This window comes from Lemur catta, chromosome 3, assembly GCF_020740605.2.
Source record: "Lemur catta isolate mLemCat1 chromosome 3, mLemCat1.pri, whole genome shotgun sequence".
NCBI lineage: Eukaryota > Metazoa > Chordata > Mammalia > Primates > Lemuridae > Lemur > Lemur catta.
The window spans coordinates 35,468,089-35,488,874 of NC_059130.1; the positions used below are offsets into that span (position 1 = coordinate 35,468,089).

General features: G+C 40.4%; 1 protein-coding gene across 3 annotated transcripts in view; it reads left to right on the forward strand.

Annotated features, from left to right (window-relative positions):
- Positions 1–20,786, forward strand: part of DDR2 (discoidin domain receptor tyrosine kinase 2) — a 140,262-nt gene that overhangs the window by 88,364 nt on the left and 31,112 nt on the right. For 2 of the 3 annotated variants that reach the window (XM_045547228.1, XM_045547227.1), the window contains 3 exons: positions 4,852–4,960; positions 19,243–19,345; positions 20,462–20,693. In XM_045547228.1, coding sequence (XP_045403184.1) covers positions 4,879–4,960; positions 19,243–19,345; positions 20,462–20,693 — 417 coding nt within the window. In that variant the 5' untranslated portion in view covers positions 4,852–4,878. Of the gene's footprint in view, positions 1–4,722; positions 4,961–19,242; positions 19,346–20,461; positions 20,694–20,786 lie in introns of those variants that run through there. The other variant, XM_045547226.1, reaches the window with a different exon arrangement.

Sequence of the window (20,786 nt, forward strand, 5' to 3'; positions counted from 1 at the left end):
TTTTTTTTTTTTTTAGTAAAGTAAGCCAGTTTCTTTAGAGTCGGGAGGGCATCTAGCTGAGGTGTCTAGATGTTAAACTCAAAGCACCTTCAGTTAAAGTGGAAGTAGCTTTCATATAGAAAAGCAAATATTAATATTTGGAGCACTGTATCTTGATAGGATATGTATGTCACAAGGTGTAGGAGCTCAGGAAATAAAAGGGGGTGGCATTTCATTGAGTTCAAGTCAGAAAAATGGAAGAAGAATTTGAAAACATTATTTGCAGACTTGTAGCCAGAAAAGAATTCAGGATTCAGTCTCAATCATATGATCTCTAAAGTTATTAGAAAACCACTTTTGAGAACAATTAAAGTAACATAATAATTATCTATGGATGACAAAAAGTCTTAGAATACCACTGGTTAAAGAAACAATTGACAAAGAAAATTTGGTTATTTCTGTGGCATATAACAATTTAACATAATAACCATGATTATTATTGATAACATATGTTAAAGCATATCAGAATTTTAGGAATCTCAATATTAATAACATATTTATATAAGTGTAACCTAAAGAAAGTTAAACACCATTTCATATTTGGCAATGCTTCCTGTGTAGCTGTAATATACTGAATAAGTCAAATGGGTTTCTCTGAGGTTTTCAGTGGCTCTAATATTTAGAAAGCTAGTTTGAGTCCAAAAAGATAATTTAAAAATTTTGATTTTGGAAAGTTTGTCAAATATCAAAGGTTTAACAAACACTTTTGTCATAAAACAGGATTACAGGTTACTATAAAACAGTCATTTAACACAAGTGATAATTTAAAAGATTTTAAAAGCAAGATTTTTATTTTTTTCAAAAACGCCTTGTATCCAATTTTTTCATATTTTATATAGCTAGAATTGTTTCTCTTGTAGTTTCAGTTACATATATTAATTATAATGTTAACTCTTAGTAACCCTTATTTTTGATGAAAAATCTAGAATGTTAAAGTAACTTTGAGCTGTAATCAGTTCCCAACTTTATGAGCATATCTAAATATCTTTAGTTTTTTATATCATATAAAAATAAGATGTCAAATTATACAAACGCAAACCTATGTCCAACAATTGTTTTAGTATTCTAACTTACTTATAAATAACTCAGATGTTTTATTGTCTTCTTTAATTCAGCATAATATGACCTTAAGATTTTAAATTACTGAAAATTTTTATTGGTTAGAAAAACAATTGTTTAGGAGCAGAGATGGAAAGAGAGGTAAGAAAGAAGAGTTGACTAAATATTTTGAATGTGCCATATATATATATTTTTTTTTTTGGAGTCTCTTTTAACTTTAAATCACCCTCTTTAAGGGAGGCTAGAAAGATTTTTGATCCCATTTGGAAAACTTGGAACATCAGTTATAGCATTATCTTCATTGTTTTGGAAGGTTTGATGGCCTTTTTGTTTTAATTGAGTGCACAGATAAACTAGGGGTCTCCTAAGATTTTATTGTGGCCTGCAAAGCTTTAAATCATTCAGGTTAGATTTTGAACATTTACAAGAATTTTATATAGTTTTTTAAGCATGTCAGTTACTAGTGTCTCTGATGGTGAGGGAGCAGAGAACATTTTCTTGGAACTAAAGTTTTTATAGCTGCACTTAGCTTTACGAGAGTGTCCTCACAAACCCTTATGGACCAGCTAAATCCAACCAGGTCCCCCCACCAAACCCAGGACCTATAAAAACATTTTCTCCCTGGGCCAGAATGGAAAGAACCAGAGAAACTGGGGTAATCACACCCCCCACACCCCACCCACCCACCCCCGCCAAAACCTGGGGCCAACAAAGACATTTCCTTTGGGGTTGGGAATGGAGGCAACTGGAACTGGGGAGAAATGAAGGGAAAGGGTGGAGAGAAATAAAGTCTCTGAGATCTTTACCCTAAAAGCGGGAGATGTTGCATCCAGGGGCGTTTACCTGAGTTCCTCCCAGTGAGGTCAGGGAGACAACTGAGCCACTAATGGGTTTGTGCAGATGTCAGTTTGTTGCCCTCCAATCAGACTGGGGAATACTGGGGGTCTCCCTGGGTCCCTTCGCAATTGCCATTTGTTAACTGAAAAAAAAAAAAATGATGAGGTTTACTTTGGAAAAAAGAGAGCTTTATTTCTCATAAAGGGTAGCAACCTGCTGGGCTGCTATTCCAACAGGTTGGGAAACAGAGCCAGCCCAGAAGCCAGGTACACATGCTTCAAAGAAGAGAGAACAGAGAACAGGATTTTATACTGAGCAGGGTGATCAAACATACATATTCTACAAGCTATAGGATGATTCATGAATATTTACAAAGGGAAATCATACACATGTAACTGTGCTTTATCTCTTTCATCCTGTCATGGCTGGGAACTCAGTTTTAAGGTGTTTCTGGGGTCCCCCTGGCCAAGAGGGGTCTATTCAGGTAGCAGAGGGCTTAGGATTTTATTTTTATTTCAAGCACTGGCTGAATGGCTGTTCACAAAGAGCTCTGGTCTTTGTGGAAAGACATCCTGGATCATGGTCCTGAGCTAGTGCTAGACTATAGCCAAGACCAATGTTTCCAAGATCTACCTGTGTATTTCTTCTTCTGGGCATGTTTATTTGGGCACGTTTATGGAAACACAGTGTTCTTGCTGCTGGAGAAGACTAGGCACCCTAAGACCTGTATTTTATCCCATCCAAATCAATGCCATGAAACCATGGTCATCTCCCTCTGTGGTCTGTGGATCACCTACCCCCTACTCCCCACCATGGGACCACTTGAGTCTTCTGTGTTTGATTTGCTTTGGCTCTATCCTCTTTAGTAAAAATCAACTGAATTTTCAATCTGACTTTTTTTTTCTTTTACCAATTTGGGTGGGTGAGTAAGTATTCTGCTTAGAAATTATCATAGAATGCTTCTGTTTCCTAGAAAAAGTAACTTCTCCATGTCATCCTCTTACTCCATCCCCATTATTGCCTGTTAAAATCTTGCCCATCCTTCAAGAACCTGATTAGATGCTTATTTCTCCAGGAAGCCTTCCCTAATCACTGTAGCTTAAAGAAATTTCTTCTCTTCATTGATTATTAACACCAAGTTCCCTTGGTGTTACCTGGAGGGAACTTTTTGGTAAATAAACTTTTTATTCAAGTTTTATTAAATAATTTTATATTTATAAAGTCATTGTGAAGATAGTGCATAGAATTCCTGTATACACCACACCCAGTTCCCCCTATCATTAACATCTTATGTTAGTATAGTACATTTGTCAAAATGAATGAACGGATATTGACATATTAACTAAAGTCCATACTTTATTCTGATTTCCTCAGTTTTCCCTTAATGTCCTTTTTCTGTTCTAAGATCCCATCCAGGATGTAACATTACATTTAGTCATTGTGTCTCCTCAGGTTCCCTTATCTGTGATAGTTTCTCAGACTTTCTTGTTTTTGATGACCTTGACAGTTTTGAGGATTACTCATCAGGAGTTTGTAGAATTTCCCTCAATTGGTATTTGTCTGATGATTTTTCTCATGAGTAGACTGCAGCAATAGGTTTTGGGGAGGAAAACCACAGAGGTAAATTGCCATTCTCATCACATCATATCGAGGACACATACTATCAATACAACTTATCAACATTGGTGTTAACCTTGATCACCTGACTTGAGGAAATGTTTGTCAGAGTTCTCCACTGAAAAGTGACACTTTTTTCCTGTCTCCATTTCCATATTGTACTCTTCAGGAGAAAGTTATGTGCAGCTTACACTTAAGGAATTGGGGGGAGGGCAGTAGTAATGTTTCATCTCCTTAAGAGCAGATCATCTACATAAATTATTTGGAATTCTTCTGCATGGGAAATATGTCTGTTCTCCCCATTCATTTATTCAATCATTTATTTATGTCATCATGGACTCATGGATATTTATTTTATACTTTGGGTTATAATTCTACCACATTATTTTCTTGCTCAAATTATTCCAGCTTTGGTTATTGGGAGTTCTTTCAGTCAGCTCCCATGTCCCTTTTACATACCCCATCATCTTTTAGTGTATATACTTTCTCAATTTCTGGCACTAAATGATGCTCCAGGCTTATCTTGTATATTTCCTGTCCCAGACCCATAATCAGCCATTTTTCTAAGGAACTCTGGTTCCTTTTATTGGCGAATGGTATTAGAAACCAAGATCTGGGCATTAGGTTTGCTCACTGCTACTGGGGTATCATAGCTTCTAGGCCCCTCAGCTGATAAAATATATGTGTGTACACTCACCCATGTATACATGCATACCTATAAATATTTCTATATGTAACTATCTGTATATCTGTTAAGCTAAACATGAGTCTGCTGTCTCCAAATCTAATCTATTTTCACATAGATCATTCTGGGGAAACGTAAAAATACAGAATCTGAAGTACCACTTCAGAATCTCAAGTACCACTTTAAGCCAAAATTCAGAGATAACAAATCAGGATAAATATTGAACTTATATATTTTGAAAGGCAAACACGTTAAAATTATTGAATGCTTTTCTTGGTTGAATACTGGAATCAATATCAAAATTATGAAAATATCAATTGACATAGTAAATATAAGTTTTACTTTACCACTATTCACCATTTGAATATTTGTTAGCAAAATTTTGTCATCTGACTATAGTTTTGCTAATTTTAATTCCACAAGTGTATGATCTAATAGAGTTTTAAAATTCTTATATTAGGAGATTATTGAATGTACCATTCAACTCCCAAAGTACCCCAAATATAGAAATAAACACTGCGAGAACACAAAATTAACTGTGAAAATTGTGTTCGTTCATGTTGCCTCACTGATGTCTTCTCTTTCTGTTTTCTTGCATGGTTGGTGGGCTGCAGACTCCAGTTCTGACACCACCTACTGCGATGATCCTGGTTCCCAGAATGCCCTTGGTGCTGCTCCTGCTGCTGCCTATCTTGAGTCCTGCAAAATCTCAGGTTAATCCAGGTAAGGCTGCCCTTACTCAGCGCCATGCTAGAAGACCAGCTGAATGTGTTTAAGCCCATCAATGTTCGTCTTGGGAAAAGCCCTGACAAAAGGGCCCAAAAGCTCTTTTAAAAAAAAAAAACAACAAAACTCCATGGTGAAACATGGGCAAACCAAGAACAGAAACTAATATACTTTTTATATATATACATTATATGTAACCTGTTGAATATTGTGAAACATTTTCTGACACTGAGTAGGTGGAGTAAGAGGGCATTTTTTTTAAAATGGGAGGTGGAAGAAGCAACCATTTGCTTCTGCACCTTTTGGGAAAAATAGAAGAGAATTTTTAGGTGCTTTAGAGAACTTCTGCAGGTTGGTTTACCAGTTGTTTCTGGCTGGCTTCCACCTGGATTTTACTTGGATGTCCTGTTATGCTTTTGGGACCCAGGTCCTGTGGGATCTCAGGTAGGTTCTTTTTCCAACAGGGTGTGGCCATGCTCAAAATGGATGTGTTAGGAGAATCTTTTAAGCCAAAATTTGTGGGCTTTTTTTTTTTTTTGTATTACATGTATTTTTAAACTTTAAATTGAAGTATGCAATTTTGTCATTTATCTATTATACATATTGCTTCTTAACATCCTATCCAAAGCTCAATGCCTTAAAACAAGCATTTATTTTGTTCATGGCCAGGCTCAGTTGAACTGCTCTCTCATTTGTCTTGATTCACTTGTGTATTGCTAGGATGGCCCGGGCTATGATGACTGGGACAACGTGGTCATGCTCTGTTTCATCCTCTAGCAGACTAGCATGGGTATGTTCTCATGGAAATTTCACAGGAATAGAGTGGAAGTGGGAACATTCAAGCATTTTTCAAGCCACTGTTGGAGTCATGTTTGCTAAGTCTCATTGGCTAAGGAAATCATGTGGCAAACCCCAGTGTCAGAGTGGGAAAACATAAAAAAATTACATGGTTTCCTCTTACTATCATATTTCCACAAATCCTGGGACCAGGATATTCTAAACTTCAGATGGACAATAATCCTCCCTGTGCCCTCTGTCCATGTTGTTCTCCCACTTGGTCATTCTTGACCCCTGGGGTCACACTACTGACATTGTGTGTGCCAACAACAGGGTGTGATAAAAGCATGGTATGGTGACTAGACCATGGCAATAGAAATCAAGAAATCTAGATTCTAGTTCCAATTCTGTCACTACCTAGCTTTGGGACTGTAGGCAAATCTCTGTACCTCACTGTGCTCACTTAGAAAATGGGGATAATAATTTTGCTCTCTCAACTTCACAGGGTTAGTGTGGGAGACTAAATGAAGTAATGGAAGTGGATGGGCTTTGGAGAGTTATATACAAGTATCAAGGGTTGCAATTTGTTACTGTTGGAAGAGAAGCAAATTAAAAGAACCCAAGCACCACAAAATAATAGTTTCTATCAAGCAGATGATGGGGCAGGAAAGAGAAAAAAGGGCACATTAGTCTCTTGTGGTCCCCACAAGAGAGTCAATTTGCCTTTGGGGAATGGGGCTTCTAACAGTCCTGAACTCTGGCCATCCTGACTCCAAGGGAAGGCAGGGCCCTCTGCCTGGGCCAAGCATATCCATTACAATGTATTTTTTCTGGGGAGAATAGTGTGATTGTTGACTTAGTGCTTGGTCTCAGCCAGCAGTTCTCTGAAGAGCGTGGATGTGGCAAGATAGGCCTCCCAGAATTTTTTGGTGGTTTGGACACATACACAATAAAATAAAGGAAAAGTTAAGACAGTCAAATCAGTGAGAATTTTTTTTTTATAGGCTTAAGTGGGAGATGATGAGCTGTTGAAAAAAATATGCAACTTTATTTTTCCTGCTTCAGAGATTTTTATGACTTTGGTCTTTGTCATATTTGGTGTAGTGATGATCTCTTGTGTACCTGTGACCAGTACCTATTACAGTGCTTGGCTTATATAGGCAATCAATAAATGTTTGAGGAACAAGGAGAGGGAGGGAAGAAAGAAAGTCAAGGAACTCCCAGGCTTTTCTGTATTTTTCTGCAAAAAAAGATCTAAATGATGCCATGTGAGACTTGATCTCAGAAAGATACTGGGAAGCTGAGAGGGAACCCCTAGGAATATCACCCCTTTAGATGATGGGGATGCTAAGTTTGGAGTGAATCAGACCTAAGCTACTAATGTGAAGTATCAGGGGTCCAGTCTTCTGGTGTTGGAGGACTGGGAGTGCCCGTCCCCTTGCAGAGCTAGAGCAACTCCAGGCTGTGAGGAAGGGGGAGGTCTCTGTGCTTATTCTTAAGTGCCTAAGGTCTCCCTGCTTTAGTATATAGGGAGAGTATTTTGATGGTTATTAATAAAGGAAAATGTGTGTAAATTTACCCAAATATGTATAAATCTCTTATTTTTAGTGTTTCAAGGGAGGAATTCAAATTCAATCTTTCAGGTACTATGACCTATATTAAAGTTATAAGGTATCCAGTGAAGTGTGTCTACTATGGACAAACATTGCTAACTTGAGAAATGATTTGTCCTGGCATGGGAGGAGCCCTGGCTATGGGGATAGGATCAATCCACCTTGAGAAAGCTATAATTTTAGTTTGTTTGTTTATTTTTAGTAGTTTAGACAAACATTTAGGACTTTGTCATAGTTTTTCTTGTTGAGGAACTAGCTCAATAGTAATTGATAGCCATACCAATAATAACAATAACAACAACTATGTGACATAGCTTTGGTTACTGGTTGTGCTTCTTGATTAAATAAAACTAATCCCTAATTTCTCTTATGAGGATGAATCATTTTTTAAGTTGGCAGTGCTTGCACACAGAAGGTACATGTCCTTGTTAGACCTTATATCTTGACTATAGGTTATAGAACCTGAAAGACAGAATCTAAATTCCTCCCTTGAAATGCCAAGAACAAGGAACTTACACATATTTGGGTAAATTTAAGCACTTTTTTTCTTTATCTGTAGCCGCTAAAATACCCAGCCTGTGGGTGGAAACTGGCTTGGCTCACTTCCCTGTGAAGCTGGGGTGGTCTTCTCTTGGAGAATATATTTGGATCTTCAGCCTTCTTAAAACAATATGAACCTAGTGTCCAGATTGGCCAACAGTTACAGCAGTTGGATGGATCTGTCCTAACTTGGCAGAGCAGAATATCTTCACGCTGGGTAGGGTATAACTTTTAACTCTTGGTCATTCAATGCTTCTTAAAAACTCCCGTGTGTTCTCTCTCTCTCCCTGGCAGGTCCTAAACTCTAAACTTTGTTTTATAAGACTCTCAAAAACTTAGCTTGGCTTTTCAGAGAGTTTCTCCTTAGGTTTTTACATTCCACCTCCACACAGCCCCAGCATTTGGCACACGTGCTGAGCAAGACCAAATGCTTCATGCTTGAGGGATCCCAGGTCTCCTTCAAATGCTCTGCTGATTTTGTCTCGTAGCAACCTCTACTAGGGCCAAGCCCAGAGTCAGCCTCTTGCCCTTGTTCCAAATTGGTAAATGGCTAACAGTGGCTGCAGAAGTTCCCTCACCTCTCTGAGATTTTCCCTACTTTGATGTCTTAGTCTCTCCATTCTCATTGCTTCAGCAGCTATCAGATTCCTCCAAATAGATGACTTATGAATTTTATCAAGCTCTTCCAGTTACTCTTGGGGAAGTGCTGATTACTGCAAGCTACTCCATCCCACCTGGAAACAAAAATAAAAAGGCAACTTTTGCTTTGTTGCCAATGTGATTCATGTTAATTGATTATGTTTCATTTCTTGAATTGACTGCTAGGAAGCTCAGAGCCAAAGTTGAAGCCCATCACCAGTTAATACTGTAGAACCAAATGTAATATATTTTATATATTAATCTTAGCTCTAGCTTATTTTATTGTTCCTATTCTCTTTTCCCATTATCTATATTTCATCACTTATTTATTTTTAATTTTTTAACTTATGCAACTTTGGAAACCAACTCCAATCTTTAATGAATGAGTCAGAGTAAAAATAATTTAAAAATAAATAATATCTAACCTTTATTAAACATTACTACTCTAAGTGCTTGGCATATATTAACTCATACTCCCTATAGCATTCCTACAAACAAGTACCATTATTACCCTTAAACTGAGAGGCTGAAAGCTTGAAAAATCTTTCTGAGGTCATAAAACCTCTAAATTACTTAAGAGAGAGTGAATATAATATTTAAAACAAATAATACTCTCTTCTCCTCCTCCTAGACATCATTTATTGAGCCCCATTACATTCCATAATGTATGCTAAGTTCTTTGTGTATATTATATTAAACCTCTACAACAATCCTACTTGGCGGGATTACTAAAGACGAGAAAATTGAAGTTCACATAGATCTGGTAACTAGTTTTGGAGTCTCACATTTAGAAGTGGAAGAATCAAGTTTTAAGTATAAACCTATCATGATTCCAAACCATGACCCAGTTTTCTTCTCAACTCCTGACCTTCACGGCAACCCAGCTGTCTCTTAAACTTACCCCCTTGTTGGGGGAGAGGATGTACTACTTTACTGTGAAGGTTTCACTGACTTTGTTAACCAGAAAGAAGAACACGTTGTCTGATTCATATCTTGTGCCTGAAACCCACTACAGTTTGGGGACTGCTCTCCTGGAGCTCTGCAATAATTGTTTCTGGAAAATATTTTGGGCTTTCAGGAAACCTGCAATCCTAAAGGGCTATTCCTAAGGGGAATTTCAACTTGGGCAAAGGAGGTCTTAGTGAAATAGCTCCATTGTACCTAAAGAATAACCCTGTAGACTGAAGAAGAAAACACAAACAATCTGTCTTGGCCCCCAGTGCAATCCTGTTGTGTCGATACTTATTTGCACAGTGAACCAGTTGGAAGTAGCCGGCTACGAGGAGCTTGTGGGGAGCAGGGCTGTCGACAGCTTCTTTAACTGGACTACCTTGTCATTTGATCATGGTAGCCTGGGGTTGAAGAAGGAAGAACCAGGGATCAGGACACATGAATTTCAATCCTGGTTACACTAGTCATCTGTGTGTCCTTGAGTAAGTCAGTTCACCTTTGTGGGCCCCAGAGGTTCTGATATTTCACATAAAGCCACTAGAGAGGTTGCTTCCTTAAATTCCCTTCCTGGCTGTAAAGTTTTGTGATTGCAAATGTTCCTTTAGACCATAGATTGGCTTGGGCCCCCCAGTTAACCCCAATTGTGCCCTCCTGTGAGTCTTGTCTCCCTTGTGTTCAGAAAGGCTCAGGTGTCAGATCTCCATGCCTCAGGCCTCACGTGTCGTGTGTGTGTTTTCCTGGAAGCTGCATATAGGACACTCATTGACGGGGAGCCCGTGGTCTGGAGCTAGTAGTGAGACGGTAAACATCATGAAACAAGTGGCCCTTTCAGGCTCTCGGCCTTGGCAGGATAGTATGAAAAATAATTCTTGGGAAGCTGGGCCCTGGTGGCAGCTGCTTCTCCTCAGCCTGCCTGCCAGGCCCTGCCAGAGCTTGGATAGCTGAGGCTCCCTGCTGGGCGTGCAGCAGCCTGTGCTAGTAGTTTTCCACTCTGGGAAACTGGAAAGTGAATTGGTTTCTCTGTCCAGGAGATTGGTGGGTAGTGGAAGCATCAGGAAACCGCTAAGACAACTCAGCACGCAAAATGCTTATTTGCTACAGGGGCTCTTGCTTCCCTGGCTATTCCCTATGTTTTCATGCTTCTTTACATTTTATAATGTAAGGAAGACAGATGGTTGGGCTCTAATGAATACAGAAGTGGACTTGGGGGAAAGTGAGGGGACCTGATATCTAGGGCATGGGCCAACTTGGCAGTTCTGAGTCTTCACTATTGGCTGGGATCCTGTCCACAGAAGGAGTGTACCCAAAATAGGCATATTCAATGGGAAAACCACACTGGTACTGCTGAGAAGTGCCACGTTGATTGCCCTGGGCTTCTCCTGGTTCCAAAGATCCAGTAGGATGAGAAAGGCCATCCAAGATAGACTTGTCCATTTTCCTGGGCCCTTTCTCTGAGGCTCCTGGGAGTACAGGTTTACCAAGAAACTTTGCCTGTTTTGTTAATATGATTATTGCTAACTTACTGGTTCTTATTTTTGAATTCCCTATCCTCATCCTTATATTGCTTTGTCCCTATTACTGGACCTCCAGTCTAACTTTCATTGTCTGAAGGTTTGTAATACTTGTAGTCCTCCCTGCCTTTTTGTCTACTTATTTATTTGCCAAATGTGTGTTAAGCACATAATGGGTGCTGTGTGCTGGCAGGTGCTGAGGGGGAAAAGGAAGAACCTGACATGATTATTGTTCTCAAAATTGCTTACAATTTCAGTGAAGAGGTAAACAAGCACAAGTGAAATATAAGTTCTATGTTAAAGGTTGTTACTTAAAAGAGCCCCACCCCCACTGCTTTTATCCCCATTCCATGTTTTAGTATTTTCCATAGCTTTGTCACACTGCTTGAATAGTAACAGCCAGTAACAGCTATTGTCAAATAGACAAAGTGTGTCTATTTGATTATTGAAAATCTATTGTCTTTTGTCCATCTCCCTTACTGGAATGTAAGGTCCATGAGATAAGTTATTTTATCTGTCTTATTTACTAGTATATCTTCAGAACAATACCTGACACACAGCAGAGACTTATGTATTAAATAAATATATGAACATTCATTAAAGAAATACATTTGTTAACTAAATACATGAAGGGAAAGATAGATTACAATAAGGCATGTGGTGACTCAGACTTATAAGGAAGCCTCATATATCTGCTGCCTCATTAGTCAAGGTTACCCTTGACCAAATTCCCAGAACTTTGTTTTTAAACCCTGCAATAATCCACAACAGAAAACTCTTTCATCACTTTTCAACAAGCATTTATGGAACACTCAGTTAATGCTAGACACCCTACTAGAAATTGGAGATACAACAGAGAGAAGGATAGACATGATCCTTGCTCTCTTAACACATACTGTTTAGTGGGAAGACCAAAATTAAACAAATCATTATTTATATTACAAGAGTGAAAATTGCTATAAAGGAAAACCAGTGTGTTAGAAGAGTAGATAACAGAGATTCCTAACTGGGGGGGGCGGGGAGTAGGGTGGGGGTGTGGCTGGGAGGAATTCCCAGAGGGAGTGACAGGCTGAGAGCTGGAGGATGAGCTGGTGGGTGAAGGAGAGAGGACCAGCATCCTGGGTAAAGGGAGCATCACATGCAGAGACTGTGAGGCTGGAGGTACTTTGTGCATTTAGGAATGGAAATAAGGCCAGTGTGCTGGGATATGGAAAGCAAAGATCAGAGCAGGGATTGGGGCGGGCAGAGATAAGGCCAGAGAGTAGGCTGAGGCCTGATCCAACTGTTAGACAGTTCATGTCAGAATAAAGTTTTAGGAAGCTCACTTAGAGGGACAATAGTGGACTGAGGAAGAAGAGCTAGAAGGCATTGCAGTGGTCCAGATGGGAGGGGTTGGGGGCTGGGTGCTGCATCGAGGAGTGGAGAAGGAGACAAATAGCCGAACTTAAGAAGTTTGCAGGATGTAGGGTTTGTAGGACTTGCTAAAGGACTGGGTGGTTCTCAAAGGCCAAGTTTACTTCTCATCCTTTAACTGCCTCCCAGCAAGAAAAACATATCACCTACCATTCCTGAACTTTTCTTCTCCAAGAATTCTGTATTGTTCTCCAGGCAGAAGTTGACTCAGGGAGAGCCCCTCCGATTTTCATCAGTGCTATTGCCACACTGCTGTCTGCACCCAGCTGGCTTAAAGCCCTCTGCATGATGGAAGTGCTGGATGGATGAGGAGAGAGGACACTGATGCATTTAACATGTTCTTTGTGTGAAGAATTGAAGCCTCACTTCCCTTCCCCCACCCCAGTTGCTCTAGTTCTCAAGCTTGAATCACCTAGAGGGCTGGTTAAAACACTGTTTGCTGCCTTCTCCCCCTAACCAGAGTTTCTGATTCAATAGATCAACCTGAGGGTGAGAATTTGCGTTACTGAGAAGTTCCCACAGCTGTAACACAATGACGGCTGAAATGCACTCACAGTAAGGAGATCCAAGAGCCTTCTGGAAGGGAACTGGCACTCCTTTGATACCACATAGCAGAGTATCCTATGTGGATCTGCCCCCATCCTCCCACCTCTGCACTTTATATCTCTTTTACTTCATTTTTCTCATCTGTTAGGTAGGGAAAGTTACTGGATGGATTTAGTTAGGATACAAAATACAAAGGATTTCTAAGTCCAGGATACACAATCTAGCTGAAATGTGTCATAGAGGCAGCTGCTGCAGCAGCAGCAGCAACAGCTCTATTACAACTTCTTGGTTGATGTTCCCAGAATGAGCTGTGCTTTGGTAGGGAAGTCATTTGCAACAATATCATGATTCACCCTGTGTGACCCTCATTCTTCATTTCTGGTTTACTATGGATGTTCCAAGAAGCAGAAGTTCTCATTGCATCCATGGCCCAGTGTCTGGAAGCACATGATAGCTGGGAATGAAAACCCAGTGGGACTGTGAATGTGGATTTCTCTGACTTCCCAGCATGGCCCCAGAGAATCATCATGTGTCCAGGCTGGAAAGGACCCAAGAGTAGTGGTTCCCAACCCTGGCCATGCAGCAGAACTTGGTGACTTTAGAAATATGCAGGTTCTTGGGCTCAGCTTCATATGTACCAAAGCAAAACCTCTAAGAGGAGACTCACAAATATGTATTCTAAAACTTCTCCAGGCAGTTCTGGAGCAATTGGCCCATGGACTGACTTTTAGGGACCACTGCCTTAAAGAAAGACTAATTGCACTCCCTTGCTTTCCACAGGAGGAAACTGAGGGTCAGGAGCTTGCTCAGATCTGGCATAGTATAAGTGGTAGAGCCAGGAGTGGATTTGAAGTCTTGATTTTCAGACGTTGTGTAGCTCAGTGGTATCACAGGCTTTAGAGTCAGATTCTGAGTTAGTATTTACTCAATGAATGCCTTTGTGCAGCTACAACTCCTAATGCAGAATGTGTGATCAATGGGAAACATGAAATATTGAGTGAGGAAATACTTATCATAGTGCCTAACACTTGATAAATTCTTCTAAATGGATGCTATTATTACTGTCTTTCATCGAATTTAAGAAATTGCCGACTCTACGATGCATCATTACTTGATGAGCCTCTAAGAAGAAAACCCTACTGCCAGTTAAACTATGACACTATTTACTTGTTAAGCGCATCCAGATTTCAGAGATGTTATTATAATATGTGAAAAATGGGAACTATAATATTCTTCTCTTTCCTTAACCCTATGAAGATTCTTATAATACTGAATTAGATACTTAGCAGTAAATTCAAAATCCTGAAGAAGAAGATACTTACTGTGTTTGAGGAACAGCAGGGAGGCTAGTGTGGCTGACAGAGACAGTGGGGTGGGGACGAGGTGCAAGACAGCCAGGGGACAGGTTATGCAGGTCCCTGGAGGAGTGATTGGAATTTTATTATGAGTGAGATGGGAAGTTACTGAAGGGCAGAAGGGTTTCAAGCAGAAGAGTTTTGTGATCTGACTTACATTTTAAAAGATGCATGGGAAAAGCAGACAAAGGGAGAACAGTTAGGAGATGGTTGTATTACTTCTGGTGATGGAAGACAGTGAACTGGCTTACAGTGGTAGTAAAACGTGTGGGAAGAAGTAGATGGGACATGGAGATGTTTTTAGGGTAACCACCAGGATTTCCTATCAGCTGATAAACTGGATATGGGGTACTAAAGGCATCAAGGATAGCCCAAGACTTTTGGCTTGAGTCTTTGGAAAAGCAAAGTTGACTGAAATGGAAGAGACTGGAGGATGAGGTTTGGAGGGAGTTTACATTTTATTCAACATTATTCCTACTCCACATGGGTATCTTTCTCCAAAGTTTGCCTCCTTTTTTCAATAAATATTTTGAGCACCTATTCTCTCCCCAAATGAGAAATAAAAATGAACAATATACAATGCCTTCCCCCTACCTCAAAGATTGCCATCTGTAGGGGAGATAGGACATCATACAAATAGTTATATTACAAAGCAGCATGTATATAATGCTACAAGAGAGTTATTAAAAAATGTCACAAATCAAGGAAAGAGACATTCATTGGAATTGGTACTGTTTTCTCTCAAAAATGCTTGCTCTTAGCACAAGTTCATTACATTGCAAAAGGAGAAGGGTGGCATAATAACTTTAGCTAGTCTTTCCACTTTGGGTAAACTGCCTCCTTGCTGTACCCCAAACAGCCTCCACATGGAGCATGCTCTGTCCTCAGGCTCACCGTTGCGTTTCCTGTTTCCTTTGCAGAAAGCATCATCCCCTCCAGAGCCACTTGGCTTGCTGTCTCTCCCTTCACTCAGCTCTCTGCTCAGAGTCACCATCTCCGAGGTGCCTTCCTTGATCTTTTTACATAAAAGAGCACCTATTCCTTTTCCATACTTGATTTTTCTTCACGGTACTTGCCATCTTCTCTCATATATTTATTTGCTTATTGCCTGTTTCTGCGCACTGGAATGAATACTGTTTGACAAATGGTATTCTGTCTGTTTTGTTTACTGCCGTATTCCCACAGTGCTCAATAAATTGTTGAAGGAACGAATTAATAGATATAGGAATTAAAATAAACTGTGGTTTGGAAAGCAATGGTGGGGCTGGAGACAGAACTGGATTCTGAACAAAGCTTTAGTTTCAGAAAAGAATGTGCTGGAGAGCAGCTCTCTTGCTAATCTGCAATGCTTTTCTGGCAGCCTGGCATCTTGGAAGACACAGCTTGCAGGAGGGCACTAGTCCTGGGTCCAGAACCATCTTTCCCTTTCCTGGGGTCAGATAAGAATCCAGGAGCTTTACTTGGTATGACACAGGCAGAAGGTCCCTCTTGCCTTCAGTTCATCATGGCTGCAGTGTATGTCCTCATTCTCTGAGTCCATGATGTTCCTTAAGGACAGCAGTTCTGCTGTGTCTGTGCCAAGCCTGGGCATTATGTTGCTCACGTGAAACCTGTTCCCGTGATGTTCACCACCTCTCCAGAGCACTTCCAGGAAATGGGGCTTGGAACCTATTAATACTGTAATTTACCTACCTCTGTCCCCTTCCAAGCCTAGGGAAGTTGTACCTTTCTCCTTGCCACCTCTACTCCACCCTACCATCCCTTAATGAGGCAGGCTTTCTAGGAAGCCTTTTGTCTTCAAACAGTTTCTTATTTCTGCCCTGTAAACATAAATCTTTCATGGGGTGAAGAATCATGACGACCTGGCTACCTGCTTTGGAAAGGGGAGTGTAAATATACAAACTAAAATCTCAATGCATTATTTTGCTCCAGAGATGATTATTTTAAAAACAGTTTTATTGAAGTATAATTGACATACAATAAACTACACATGTTAAAAATATGCAACTTGATCAGTTTTGATATGTGTATAAACCCATGAAATCATCACCATAATCAAGATAATGACCATATCCAAAGTTTCTTTGTGCCCCTTTGTAATTCCTCTGGCCACTCCTGCCTCCCCCGGAACCCCGTGATCTGCTTACTGTCACTATTGATTGACTTGTTTGCATTTTCCAGAGTTATGTATAAATAGAAGCATAAAATGTGCACTCTTTTTGTCTAACTTCTTTCACTCAGCATCATTGTTTTAAAATTTATCCATGTTGTAGCGTGCATCAAAAACTCATTCCTGTTTGTTACTGAATAGCAGGGCTGAGTCCAGGGTAAGGCAAGTGAAGTGCGTAGGATGCAAAATGTAATCAGTTCTTTATTATTGTTATTATTATTACCAGAACACTTAATATGAGACCTGCACTCTTAACAAATTTTTAAGTGTAGCATATGGTATTGTTAATTATAGGCACAGTGTTGTACGGCAGATCTCTAGAACTTACTCATCTTTCATGACTGGAACTTATATCCCTCGAACGGGAACTCCCCATTTCTCCCTCCTCCCAGTACCTGGCAATCATACTTCTATTTTCTCCTTATATGAGTTTGGATATTTTAGATAACTCATATAAATGGAATCATGCAGTATTTGTCTGTCCGTGACTGGCTTATTTCACTTAGCATAATGTCCTCCAGGATCATCTATGTTGTTGCAAATGACGGAATTTCCTTCTGTTGTAATACTGAATAATATTCCATTGTATGTGTATCTCACATGTTCTTTATCTATTCAACTGCCCGTGGACATTTGGGTTGTTTCTATTTCTTGGTTATTGTGAATAGTGCTGCAATGAACATGGGAATGGAGACATTGCTTTGAGATCCTGATGGGTATAAACTCAGAAGTGGGATTTCTGGATCCTATGGTAGTTCTATTTTTAACATTTTGAAGAACCCCCATACTGCTTTCCAGAGCAGCTACCCCATTTTACATTCCCACCAACAGTGTACAAGTGTTCCAATTTCTCTACATCCTCACCAACATTTGTTATCTTTTGTTTTTGTTGATAATAGCCATCCTGACAGGTGTGAGGTGCTATCTCATTGTGGTTTGATTTGCATTTCTCTAACGATGACTGATATTGAGCATCTTTTCATATAACTGTTGGCCATTTGTATGTCTTCTCTGATGAAATGTCTATTCAAGTTCTTTGCCCATTTTTAAATCAGGTTATCTTTTTTCCCTACTGACTTGTATGAGTACCTTATATATTTTGGATATTAACCCCTTATCAAATATGTGGTTTGAAAGTATTTTTTCCCATTCCCAAGGTTGTATTTTCACTTTGTTCATTGATTCCTTTGCTGTGCAGAAGTTTTTTAGTTTAATGTAGTTCCACCTATTGTTGCTTGTGCTATTGGTATCATATCCAAGAATTCGTTACCTAGACCAATGTCATTAAGATTTTCCCCTATGTTTTCTTCAAGGAGTCTTACAGTTTTAGGCTTTATATTTAAATCTTTAATTCACTTTGGGCAATTTTTATGTATGATGTGTGATAAGAGTCTAATTTTATTCTTTTGCGTGTGGCTATCCAGTTTTTCCAGCACCATTTGTTGAAAAGACTACTTTTTATGCATTGCATATTTTTGGCACGCTTGATGAAGATCAGTTGACCTTATATGTGTGAGTCATTTCTGGGCTCTCTAGTCTGTTCCACTGGTCTACATGTCTGTTTTTATTCAAGTACCATACTATTTAAAGTAGCTGTGTAATATATTTTAATCTGGAAGTGTGATATGTCCAACTTTGTTCTTCTTTTCAAAATTGCTTTGGCTATTTGGGGAGTTTTGTGGTTTCATATGAATTTTAAAATTGTTTTTAAATTTCTGTGACAAATGGCATTGGGATTTTGAAATGCAATCAGTTCTGAATTGGTTTCATTTTCTTTTTTTCTTCTCACAATGGATTCTATTTTCCTGCTTCTTTACATATCTGGTCATTTTTTATTGTATGGGACATACTTACACTGAAAATTCTTTTGTTCTTTATCTGAAATTAAAATTTAACTAGGTATAGTGAATTCTATCTGGCAGCTCAATGTCCTGAGAACTCCAGCCCCCTTGACCTCTCCGGACACTTAACTTTGTCTCCTTATCTCGGAAAATTCTCCAGGCCCTGCCTGAGTTCTCATAGCCTAGACACATTCTCATGGCAGTAAGCTGGTGCAATTGTAGGGCTCATTTTTGTTTCCTGACTCGCAGAGATTGCTGTCCTTTGTTGTCTGATGTTCCTCACCTTAAAACCTAAATTTTCACATATTTTGTCCTTTTTCGTTAACACAGAGGGGCAAATCTGGTCCCTGTTACTCTGTCTTTGGTTGAAAATAGAAGTCCATACCCAGAAGTTATTATTTGTAGCCAGGGGCCAGAACATGGTGCTAATTGGGGCCAAAATAGCATGTTCATCATTGGAGAGTTTATTGGCTTGCTTTGTAGTTTCATGCAATTAGGTACCTAACAAAATAATTCTATGGACCATAAGGGTACCTGGTGATTGCAACGATGACTCATTACTGTTGGGAAATTGATTAGAAGTGCACATCTGCTAATAAGAGAATGGGGATGGGTCACTAGGGTGATACCAAATACCAAGCATAAATCAGCATACCACATTATATCACATTACTTGTTAGAGTTTGGACAAAAAGACAGGTTTGACTAAGGTCCAGACTTGGGAGCCCAAATTGTATTGGAGTAAGGGCCAGGAAGATAAGTCTGGTACAATCGGGGTGGTCAAACTGGGCTCATAGACGGACTTAGGAAGATTTAAGTTCTCTTATTCCCTGTTCAGTAATCAATGATATTCTTCCTAGGAGGCTCTGGAAATCAAAATAAAAGCATGTGCTCTCTTTTCTCTTTGGTTTCTCTTGGTCCAGCTATATGCCGCTATCCTCTGGGCATGTCAGGAGGTCACATTCCAGACGAGGACATCACAGCTTCCAGTCAGTGGTCAGAGTCTACAGCTGCCAAGTATGGAAGGTGAGAATGGCTGCTTCAGGAAAGCCTGCGTTCTGGGTTGGACAGATTTCCTAGACACAGAGCCCTGATACAAAGGGGTGGTACTGGCAGGAGCTGGTGAGAGTGAAGGGAGGACATCAAGTAGGCCTGCCCTGCTCTGTATGTATTCGGGGAGAGAATTCAGGATTTGGCCACATGTGCTGGTCTTGCAACCCTATTCCAACCACAGAGGCCCCAGAGCCACACCACCCACAGCGAATGGGTTCATTGATATGCAGTGGATGTGCTTTAGCTGACTTCTCTCCATGAGCTGCTGCAGGAGGTGGACCAAAATGGCAGCTATGGGAAGGGGCAGATTATGTAGGATGCTGGGAGTTAGTGTCCATGCCTCTTCTCAGTGGATGTCTGTGAAACCTCACTCACTGTAAAGCACTGATGGTTGGTGGGGTTGGAAAAGAGCAACAAAGGTGTGGGTAGCATCTGTGAGAAAAGGGAGCATTCCAGGGAGAGGGAAAGTGGTAAGAGGTTCTCAGAATAAACCTTATAATGATTTCACAATTTTGCTCAGTGGTAGCCTGGCCTGGAGGTAATAAAATGAAACCAGATTATTTACTACTCCCCTGAGTTGCTCTTACCCTCGCCCTCACCTCACCCTTCCATGGCTGTTTGCTGGGCTGCCGTGTCCATCCTGCCTCGCTAGAGGGCCTACCCTCCCTCCCTCCCCACTCCCACTGCTGGAGAGCCAAGCAAGAAGTGGCAGCTTTGTTAAGCTGAGTCTGAAAGTGGGAGGGGAGATGTGAAATGACTCCAAAGGGGAACAGAGGGTAAGAAGGGTTTTCTTTCCCTCAAGGTCTCTAAATCAGGATGGGAAATAAAGGTGACATGTGATCTGAAGGCCTCCATCTTCCTGGTGGTGACTATTTCTCTGAGTTTCATGGTGCTCTAGGGAGAGGGACCTGACTGCAAATGGGTACTGTGGTGGCAGTCAGTCCTGTGGGGAAAACCCAAAAAGTTTATCTGGATTGGGCTCCCAGCCTGCCCTCTCCCCACAGCACCAGGCAGCTTCTTGCTGTGAACTGGCAAACAACTCTGTGGTTTCATGGTTTCTCCCTCTCTCCCCAACCCTCACCTCTCAAGACTGGACTCAGAAGAAGGGGATGGAGCCTGGTGCCCTGAGATTCCAGTGGAACCTGATGACCTGAAGGAATTTCTGCAGATTGACTTACATACCCTACATTTCATAACTCTGGTGGGGACCCAGGGGCGCCATGCAGGGGGTCATGGCATTGAGTTTGCCCCTATGTACAAGATCAATTACAGTCGGGATGGCACTCGCTGGATCTCTTGGCGGAACCGGCATGGGAAACAGGTAGAAAGAAGAAACATCCAGACCCTGGGATATCCGAGACCATATTTTGACTTAGGCTAGAAGAAGAAGAGTACAAGTTGTCAGTGTAGATTG